Genomic DNA, 11427 nt, shown 5'->3' on the forward strand with positions numbered 1-11427 from the left:
TTATCTAAGCCCTACTCAAAAAACGCAACTCTTTTTAGGAAGCCTTTTAAATTCCCTAATGTCATTTGAAAACAGCACCCAGTAAGACAAAATAGCCATTTTTAACAACATAACCCATCAATGTGTTCTTACTGTTCTGTATTTTTGTTGTTCTAGCATAGAAACTGGCTGGTCCACACAGCACAATTGAGCACTTATTATATCCTTGTGGGGATACTTGGGACTTTTCCGTCTCCTTCACTTTGTAAGCTCTTGTGAGCAGGGCTCTCTTGCTTTCTGTTTTACTGAATTTCTTGTTTTATCATTGTATGTTCAAATTTCACTTACTAGTAGTAGAGTATAGACACTGGGCAGACTGATAGCTAATCTTTCTACCCAGGTTTGGACTCACCTTGCTGTCTTTTCCTCAACTATGCCATGTGATTTTTATTTTTAACAGTAGGAATAGGAAAGTGATGTGGGAATTATTAGACTGGAATCTCCAAGCAGGTCATTGAGAAGCAGAGTCCCAGCACTGATACTGTAGGAATTGATAATGCATACATTTTAAAAATTTCAGTCCACAGACCTGCCATGTCACACTGAGACCATGTAAATTCACCCTACAGGTCCACTGTCCCACTCCCTGTAGCCTTACATTCTCTTTGGTTTAAATAAGATGTTGTAGTGGGAGACTAACAGAGGAAAGGAGCTGTACATTTCGTCTGCTGCCTCCATGGATTTACCAGTGTCTACCATATTGTATAGTCTCATAAGGCCTAGTATACAATAAGGGACCTTTGAGACTATATGGTGGGTGTATTGACTACCTATCTGCATTAGAACATTAATATGCCTATATGCCCTCACATGTCATCCAATAGCCAATATGCTCCCATATAGCCAATAGTGGCTATGTGGGGCCATATTAGTATATTCTGGCATGTGAGGTTATATGGGGGTATAATGGCCATGTGTTGGCATATTGACATTAAAGCTATGCTGAGGGGAATGCCTGATGTACACAGTATTTCATTTGCCTTACTGTGTACTTTAAGGGCCTGAGTCATTAAGGGGACCAAAGTTTAAGCCAGGAGTAACTTTGCACCTGGGCAAAACCATGTTGCATTGGAGGGGAAGGTAAATTTAAAATGTGGGGACATATTTATAGTTGGGATAGGGCGTGTCCTAGATCAACTTTACATTTTAGTGTAAAAATAAAGCTATCAAGTATTTGTGTGCTAGATGAAAAAACAGCCAGTGTTTATCTTATGTGCAACATAATAAACTAATTTGCCCCCCTTGCATTGTAACATGGTTTGTCACGGAGAACATTTATTCCTTTTTTTGCCTTACTTTCCTTAATGACTCAGGCCCTAACTGTTTAGTTTTGCCATATTCCCCAAAAATTATTTGTATTAATATGTCATGTACTAACATTTTTGCTGCAATAAGTACTTATTTTTTCACTAAACTCTTGTCTGATATATATATTTATTTGCTGTATCGTGCTGCTCTACACATTTCATTTTTTGTTACAATGGTATGCTAATATAATATATCGGTGAGTGCCACACTAGTATGGCAAATTAATTTTTTCTTAGCGGTACATTACACGTATAATCTAACTGTACATTAACTCCTTTGAACTAATTTAAAATATTGTGCAGCATGGAGTGGTAGAATAAAATTTTGGTGACACACTTTTGTTAACCCCCCTAATTTCATGTCCCTGATGATCACCTAGTAAATACAAGTTCAGGTTGGCAGGTCCAATTTTGGCATGTTCTGTATCTTTTGGGGAAACTGCTGGTATACTCAATATGGGGGTTACAGTTTGAAAGAATTCAATAATATGCAAATTTTTCTTAATCAGTATCTGGGAGGAGGGCATTGTAATTGGTAATTTAGAAATATAATGATAATAAATACTAAATATGCAGAACTGAAATATGTTAATACAGTAATGTGTCAAATCTTAAATAGATGATGGAAGTAATAAACTACCCTCTGATAACTATATATAGTCACTAGCTTAAATAAATACATCTTCTATAGTCCATATCAATAAGTAATGTTATCATTTTTTCAATGAAGAGGAAATGACATGAAAATAAAATTAGTGGTGGGAGTGCTGGAAAAATGACTGATGCCCCTTTGGCTAGAAGTGCAAAAATATACCGATGAGAACATATGAAACACATGAGAAATTGCCACTTCTGCATTTTAAATTATTGTCCATCTGTTTATTATCTCACAGAGATCATAACAGTATACAGATATTTCACAAATTATTTCATTATGTCATTGCAAAATTAAGTATTTCATTTACACAACTGTTTTCTCAACATTTTACTAGCAGTACAAAAAGTGCTAATTAGGATTTCAATGTATTTTATCAACCAAGTTTAGTCTGGGTGCTTAGAAAGATACATACAACAATTACCTATACTGCGACAGTCCTGACAATTTATTCTCAATGTCTTAGGCTTGTATGGCAAGATTTGGCATAATATTTAAATTAAGATGGTTTATTTATTTTTAGAGGTCTGTCTTGGATTCTTCTAGTTAATATCCCAGAATACTTAGCATCTTGTTCAAATGCGTCAAATTGCTACAGTTGTCTTTTGCAAAAGGAATTGCTTTAAGTATACTTCCAAATTAAATTTTGGTCGACCTTGGTGACATAAACATAAATGACTTTTGCTTTCGATGAAAGTACATTAGCCTTCTATGGGCATTTTTTCTAAACAAATTATAATTCTATGTGTTACTAACTTGAGAAAAGGAACAATAAGCCAAAGGCAGATATATTTAAGCAAAATACATGAATTGCCTGCATAAAAGATAGGTAAAAATCATTCTGAGTGTACAACAATAGTGACAGCGTTATATAGAAATAAAAAACAAACATAGTTGTGGTAACTTTGTTCTCATGCTCTTGTAGTAGTATAGTATTTGGTTAATAGTGGGCAACTATATAAACATTACCCAAATACAATAAAATAGCTTAAAATAGAATAGCTTTACTTAGACTTTTAACTGATTCCTTCATATATGACAATTAACATTAAACAGTTTTGGTTCTCAGATTTTCCCTTTCTGTAATATAAGGAAAAGTGTTCAGTTCTGTATTTGCACACAAAGGGCCTGAGTCATTAAGGCAAAAAATGGGTAAATGTTCTCTGGGACAAACCATGTTACAATACAAGGGGTGCAAAGTAGTTTATTATTTTGCGCATAAGTTAAATACTGGCTGTTTTTTCATCTAGCACACAAATACTTAATAGCTTTATTACTACACTGAAATTTAAAGTTGATATAGGACATGCCCTACCCCAACTATAAATCTGTCCCCACATTTTAAATTTACCTACCCCTCCAATGCAACATGGTTTTGCCCAGGTGCAAATGTTACTCCTTTTTTATGCTTTGCTCTCCTTAATGACTCAGGCCCAAAGTGTTTTGCTTATATTCATAACAATGTGCAGCCAATTGGTATACAGTCCATAGTCTACAGCATAAACTTCATGCATATGCAGTGTTATGACTTTACAACCAAGCCAAACTAAATGACTGCATATTTCAGGATCTTCATGTTCATGCACTTCTTGGCTTTTCTCTACTGGGTGGCCATCAGAGGGAAGCGCAGTTTGGCAGTAAGGTGACACCGTTTGTGTTTCATTGTAAGCCCATAGAGGGGAGACATATCCAGTTTCTCTCCTTCTTGTTTAAAGAACTGCATCTGCTGGAGCAGAGTGGTAAGGAATAGGAAGACCTCCATTCTTCCAATTGCCTCACCAATGCATCTTCTCTTGCCCAGACCAAAAATCATGACTTTTTCCATCTCTGTTTTATTTATTGATGATCCATCTGCATTAAGGAAGCGTTCTGGAAGGAAGTTAAATGGGTCCTTCCATAGATTTCTAGAATCAAAGCATTGTATTTTATGTCAGAAGGAGGAATAGACACAACAACTGAAATATCTAAAATTTAACTTATCTAAAGATACATGATAAATTATGTGGCCAGGTCTCACAATAAATTGTATATAACTGAATAACTGCTTAATCTATTAAGGTGTAAAGATTCCAAAGGAATTTCCTCTACTTTGCTTAAAGGAAATATTAAATTCATGAGACATTATAGATCCTCATCTGAATCAGGTCTTCTGCACAAGATATCTTAAACTGCGTCTTGTAAAACATTCAGTAGATACTTACGGGTCATGATTAACTTGCCACTGGTTGATCAGCACACATATACCCTTAGGGATGAAGTATCCATTGAGTACAGTTTCAGTAGTGGTGCTGAAATAAAGGAGAACAAATGTTTTACTCCAATATAGGGTGATATAAATGTGTATAACAGATTACACTGTTAAAAGTAAATCAATTCTACGCATTAGTTTTAATGAAGAACAAATAAAGCTTTGGACCCACTGTGTGCCTTGATTTGCACAAATGCTCCCAGATCTCCATCCAGGCTGCTCTTGATATGATGGATGGGGACCCCCTGTCCATTATACTGGGACCCTGGGGTAGCAAAGTTGGCAGTAGAGGGGTTTCAATATTACTAGTTTTTCTGGCCACCACAGGCTGGTGAAGTCAGGAATATCCCCAGCATTTTTCAGTGCAAGGCTGCTAGCCTCTGAGAGTAAAGGGGCAAAATCAGTCAAACAGAGGTACTTACCCTGCTCTTACCAGCCTGTTTTATTTCACAGGCTACTATAGGTGGGGACGGTTACTGTAGGTGCTGAGTGTGCCTATTACTACTGTTCGCTGAACCAGTCCCATTAAAAGTATAGCCGTTCAGTGGAAAAGTGTATTTGTAGATGCACTCTAAGCATGGTTATAAATTTCTACACAAATCAAACTGCAACATGTAATAAAGACAGACCCCCTTTCTCTCATGATGTACTGAAGCCAATAATGAGCAGTATTTTAGAAGAACAACATTATTTAAAGTAGTGGCACTGGTGGGATATGTGGACAATCTGGCCATTGAGTGAATAATGGATTTCAACAAATGAGACCTAAATTCTGCGCAGAGTGTTGAACTAAAATAGCAGATCTACACACAGTTTAGGTCATATTTGAAGTGAAATAAAAATAAATTATTCTGTTTTCTGCATGTCTTTACAAAGCACCTTGATGCAAATGGGATAACAATGCATTCTGTTTTTTCTTTATTTGCATTGTCTTTTCCAGGGTAAATAAGTGTATCATTAACCTGAGGTTTTACTGCAAGCACAGAAAGGCTAGTGTGTCCTAAAACATCACTAACATTGATGACTGGACACCCTTAATATGTAAAAGCACATAACACATTTGATGACAGTGTCCCTTTTATTGGAATTTGAAATGGCTTCAGCACTTACCTGTGTGGGATAGTAAAGGGTAGGAAGGATGAATGACGAAACATCTCTAAGATGAAGGCATCTGTATATGGTAGATCAGCTCTGTCTGACAACTTTGGCCTCCTCTCTCTGCCAATGACCTTATCTGTGAAAGATGAATAACATACCTTATTTAGAAGTACTCAGGTATTAGTAAATACAAGCAGCTGGATTAATTAATGTACAGAACGCATTAAGGTTTAAAAGCAAGTGTTATACTCACTAAGTGACAAAAACTGTAACATGACAGTGAATATGACCTTGGTTCTATGTGCTGAACTGACACAGGCCCTCACATCATTACTGCAGTAAAAGGAATTAGCCTGACATTTCTATAACTAGACAGTGCATGGTAGTGCAACACCAATGTAAACATAATAAATTGGATCCATCACACATACAAAACACTGAGGTCTCAAAAATTCTCAACTAAGGATAGATGCCATTACAAGATTATTTTAGATTTATTTATGTAAATGAGTCACATGTCTTTATCCTAATACTAGTATTGCATAGCTTACCCAATTCATTCTGTATGTTAACTTGTGTTTCTGGATGAGCCACCAGGTACATTAGACTCCAGGACAAGGCAGTAGTAATTGTATCAAACCCTACAAAGACATTAATGGGAGATATTGAGTCTTACACCTCGCACTTGGTGTTTCTAATATAACTAGGATGATTAATATATATATCTATATATATATATATATATATATATATATATATATATATATACATATACATATATATACACACACACACACACACACACACACAATGAAAAACAGGCATGTTTTACCAAACAATGGGAGCTACTTCAGTAACTGAAATGTACATAGGCCCACTGTTAAATTTTAGAAAAAGTCAGTGCTAACCAATGAGCCCTCTCTAGACCTACTGGTGACTCAGAAACAGCTCTTAAAATATATTATCCACCATAGTCCCGAAGCTAATTAGATGGGGAGAGATAAGACTGATCAGAGTATATGAAGGGTGGGTCACAGCACTGATTGTCTATAATAAAATACAGTTTACACTTGTAAAAGGATTATATTTTCCATTTAAAAAAAAAGTATTTTAGTATAAATATTGATTTCAAGATTATTAAAACATGCCAGTTTTTGATAAACATCAATTGGGATTTGAAATAGGTGTTTGTTTACAGCCAATCCCAATGTGAAAAAAATGCAATAATGTTGGATCATGTTCATGTGGCTAATTTCTTAACATTCTACATTTGCTGAATACTTTACACTCACCAGCTCCAAAAAGGTCATTTACAATGTTTACGATTTTCCGCTCTGGTAACTGTGTATTGGAGTTTTCGTCTACTTTCTTGTCTTGAGAATGTTGGATGAGAGAGTCAGTAATATCTCGAATGGCATTCTGAAATATTAAAGAATAGGGCATGTTATAAGACACAATGAATGTAGATTCCATGCTGCATTGAGGAAAGTCAACATGTGCAGAATAGCATACCAAGCCAACAGCTCATCAAGATTATATTTCTGTGAGGGGTAAAGAATGTATTTGTAGATATTCTTTGTCACTTCCACTCTTATCTATCTTACCATTTAGCACTACATTTGCTAGAATGAATGCACTAAACTTATTGCAAGACCTTTTGAAATGTATATTTGTCATACTAAATGAAAATATTAATAAACTCCAAGTAACTAGCTTAATATTTATATTCAATACCTACATTATCAAATGTTCTATAGTGATCCTGGACAATGGTCTGTGTGAAGGCTGTAAACTTCGTATTGACATCTATGAAGTTCTTCATGGTCTGGCTTGGGAGATATTGAAGTATTGGGATGAAATCGGCAGGATTTCCTGAGGCAGCTGCTTTCCCAAACTCATCTGTCAAGTTGACTAAGGCTAAGAACTCTTGGTCATCGTGGTTGTAGCGTTTTCCAAAGCACATTGCAGAGATAACATTAGCCACAGAGACAACCACATACCTATATGGGTCAAATGCTCCCTTCTCATCAATAAGCTGTTGGAATGTTCTGACTAGATATTCTGCCTCTTTAGATATATGTTCTTCCACCAGGGATGTACTAGAAGATGTGCAGGAGGGAGAAATGGCAAAGGTCTTGAGGGCATTGTGTGCCAATCTGCGACGAGCTCTCCATACTTCACCAGAATCTTGGCCAAATGCCAAACTCTGTCCATCACCAATCAAGCGAAAGGTGAAGAGGTCTGGTCGCCCAGAAAACACATCACCTTGCTTTAACAAAGCCTGTCGGAGTGTTTCCAGCCCACTTAGTACCAGCACAGGCTTTGTGCCAATTTGTATTTGAAGCACATCTCCATAGGTCTCGCTCATCTTAGTCAGGCTCAGATGGGGATTCTTACTTATTGAGAGCAGATTTCCTATCAGTGGCAGAGGCATTGGCCCAGGCACTCTCTTTGTTCCCTTTGGAACCTTCTGCCTGTTAGTCTTGAGAAGTAGGAAGATCAAAGCAAAGGCCACTGAGGCAACAAGTAATTCTGTGGCAGAAAATCCACCAAAGAAACTGATAAATTGAATCATTTTGCCTAAAAATAAAACAGGATACATCATTTTAGATACAAATAGTAGATTTATCATAAGATTAAAATTTAGCATTCTATAAATACAGTATAGATACGGAAAACTACTGTTACCAGTTTTGTTTCTTTTTTCATCTAATTATTATCTTGCGTAAAGCAATACTTTAATTTTTGTAAGCAAATTTTGTTTAGTTTTCAGACTTTGAAAGATCAATTTGACATTGTAATTTCGAATATACCAGATTATATTAAACTAAAATAAGCATCCATGGGTTTTTTTTCCCTCCATTCTCTGTAATTGAATAAAGTCTTTTGATTAAAGAACTAGATGAAAATGTACATGTCTCTTTAATTATCATAGTACTTTAAGGTACAGTATTATAAAGCTTGCAAATTGTTATTTTTTATGTATTCATTCTGCATCAAACAATGTAATTTAAAAAATACATAAAATTAACTCATTTGAAGTAATTTATACCTTCGTTCCAATAATTATAGCCTTAATAGTTCACCTGGCCTTTGATGGTGGTGGCCTTTTATGTACTTACTGGTTGTTAAAGTCAATTATCTTTCCATATTATATAGACATTTGACTTAATGTGCTCTCAGACATATTGATATTGATGTTTTTAGGTTCTGCTAATTTACATACAATATGTATATAATATCTGAAAGGCTGCAAGAAAAACAAAAGTAAAGCAACTTTATAGTGATGGTATAATAACTCATAATACAATTATGATCGAGACAGATTATTTTTAAAATGTAAAAACTGTTGTGCGCATACTTGGTAATTGTGAACAGTTTTCACTCATGGGCACTTATTGCATGTGTAAATGCCACTTCATATCATCGTAATCCAGCCGTCATTTAGTGTGCGTTTGTCATTATATATATATATATATATATATATATATATATATATATATATATATATATATAAGCTTTTAGAGGCAAATCCTCCCCAAGCACTAGCAGCTATGGGACACTTAGGGCTAGATTTACTAAGCTGCGGGTTTGAAAAAGTGGGGATGTTGCCTATAGCAACCAATCAGATTCTAGCTTTCATTTATTTAGTACCTTCTACAAAATGACAGCTAGAATCTGATTGGTTGCTATAGGCAACATCCCCACTTTTTCAAACCCGCAGCTTAGTAAATCTAGCCCTTAGGGTCTTGATTGGGGAGAACTTGTCTTGGGTTTAACATATATTGCAATATGTGAAGCTAGCATTCCTTGTTGTTAATACGGAACAGTAGTTAGAGTAGAGTTAATGGTAGCATTATTTGGTGAGTGCAGAGCATCAAACAAATGTTTGTATGTGCCCATTTGCGTGACTGCCACTTACACCAACCTGCATCTGGATAGGCAGGATAGGCATGTTATAAAGTAGACCAAGGACAGTAAGGGCATGTTCACACAATGGAAATGGATAGAGACTGAAAAAAAAATTCATATACTCCTGAGAAAGACATTATTTGCAGGTGGGCAGGGGCAGAAGCCAATAGCGAATGACGATGCTATCCATCACTAATGAACCACTTGTGATTGTTGTTATCTGAGCGTAATAGGTTTTTTTTTTAAGTTTTATTGATGCCTAATAGCGAATGCGTTTGTTGCACATAAAACAAATACATAAAACCATGGGCGCAATTTGGACGCAAGTGTCTTTGACGTGTGCCTGGTCTAAGCTTGGCGCATATGCATCTAGTGAGTAGCTGCATGGATGTTACGATGCATAGAGGTAAATACACTATTTTTATGTCCAACTTAGTGTAAATTACACCCATTTTGTGGCCAACTGCGGATAAGGCACTTTGTCTTGTAGTTGTTATTCACTTAAAATACTGAGCCTATCCTAGGCAAGTTCAGATGGAGATTACCGTTTCCCAGATTTCCTCTCAAAACAGAAATTTGCTAATGCAATTATTAAAATAAGAAGAACTGCTGCACTGAGGTTGTAGCATGTCTCTACTCTTCTATGCAGGACAATGTACATTGGAGGCTTTCACATTAGGAGATACATATAACATTCTCTCTCTTTCAGCAAGCGATATATAAAATATATTTAGTATTTGTAGACTAAATTAATATATGTATAAACAAACACATACATATAATATAAATATTTTGGTGAAAAGCACACACCCCTATCACATTCTGTGCTTGCCCTTGCCTTTGAAAACTGTTGCCTGAGACTGGAATTAATCCTATGTTACAAATATAGTTGTATTTACATGTACACGAAAGAAAATAGAAAACCTAACTGAACTAATCGGGAATGATGTGCAATGTATGTGGTTTTCATTGTGAGATTGGATTATGTATAGTATGAATACTTTTATTTGCTTTCATGACAAACCATTAAAGCATCACAGAGTGAGAATTGCAACAAAATAACTGCTCAGAGCCCATATAGCAGTAACATTAACAGAACCACAATACAATTATAATAGCTTTATGAACAAACTAGTTGCATTGTGAGTATCTAGAGGCTTATCCATTCCTCTTTTCTGGAATGGTACAAATGCCCGCTGACACATTCACTCTAATAACATGTTACTATTATACTTGTCAGAGGCTGTAGTGGTGCTGAGAGCAGCCCTAGAATATCTGCACTTTGCGTGTACTATAGTCCCGCTACATCTGTATGTCATGTAAACACGAACTTATTAAATCAAATCCCATGTCATGTAAAAAGTCATTAAAGATGGGTGATCGTCTAATAAATCAAAATGAAAAAGTAGTATAATACGTCTTTCAAAAGAAAATGCTTCATTACACGCTGCCCGCAGTCTCAGGTACAGTTATGCACTCACTGTATTATGCAGGATAACTGCCCTATGTCGGTTTACATTCGATGCTCTCTTCACAGATTATGATCATTGACCATTGGAAATAAAAAGTAATAATACATACCTTGATTATAGTCTAAGCAAGACCGCTGTGTGTAGGTCAGTCGTAGAGTGTACCTAGAAAAGTACCATAGTGCGTGTACTGCCTGCAAGCTCTTATATACACCTCCCTGACACCTTATTGGGCAGAGCTCCTCCTCACATGACCAAAGTACAGGAGAGCTGCAGCCAAGTTACTGAACTTAGCCCAAATAATTGGCACACGTGCAAGTGGTTGCGTGAAGAACTTGGAGCCTTGTGGCTGCCATTCATTGCCAGAACAGATCTAATAGGGAGATAAGCATGCGATGTTTATATTGTTACAGCATAATAAGCATCACTTTTAAAACAAAAAAATATGCACAAAGTACGGTGAAGAGTGGCAGAAAATTAAGTCATGGCGAGACACATGGTTACTTGGTTACTTATTGAACAGTGTTTTGTGCCATAACAGAAAATGGAGCTGTCTGATAATTAAATAGATAGCGAGGTTAATATCGTCCATTGATTACTCTGCATCTTTATTAGAACGCATGCCTGCTACAGAATATATCATGTAACGTCAACAGACATACGGATTTATATAATACTAGTACAGTTCCCTGTAACGTT

The 11427-nt window shown here is 36.0% G+C and overlaps 1 protein-coding gene across 1 annotated transcript; it reads right to left on the reverse strand.

The window, feature by feature from the left end:
- Nucleotides 1–2851: 2851 nt before the first annotated feature.
- Nucleotides 2852–10910, reverse strand: CYP1A1 (cytochrome P450 family 1 subfamily A member 1). The gene is made up of 7 exons (XM_075208230.1): nucleotides 10841–10910; nucleotides 7086–7927; nucleotides 6640–6766; nucleotides 5899–5988; nucleotides 5360–5483; nucleotides 4203–4289; nucleotides 2852–3905 (listed from the first exon to the last, which is right to left on the reverse strand). Exons 2-7 carry the CDS (start codon nucleotides 7920–7922, stop codon nucleotides 3602–3604), a joined length of 1569 nt encoding a protein of 522 aa, XP_075064331.1. The 5' UTR covers nucleotides 7923–7927; nucleotides 10841–10910; the 3' UTR covers nucleotides 2852–3601.
- Nucleotides 10911–11427: the final 517 nt, after the last annotated feature.

Source organism: Mixophyes fleayi, chromosome 4, assembly GCF_038048845.1.
Source record: "Mixophyes fleayi isolate aMixFle1 chromosome 4, aMixFle1.hap1, whole genome shotgun sequence".
Taxonomy (NCBI): Eukaryota; Metazoa; Chordata; class Amphibia; order Anura; family Limnodynastidae; genus Mixophyes; species Mixophyes fleayi.

Coding starts and splice junctions, on each gene's coding strand:
- CYP1A1 (XM_075208230.1), bottom strand. CDS start 7,922: ATGATTCAATTTATCAGTTTCTTTGGTGGATTTTCTGCCACAGAATTA. Junction 6,767..7,085: donor ACTATAGAACATTTGATAAT/GTAGGTATTGAA, acceptor TTAATATTTCAG/AATGCCATTCGAGATATTAC. Junction 3,906..4,202: donor TGGCAAGTTAATCATGACCC/GTAAGTATCTAC, acceptor CTTTGATTCTAG/AAATCTATGGAAGGACCCAT.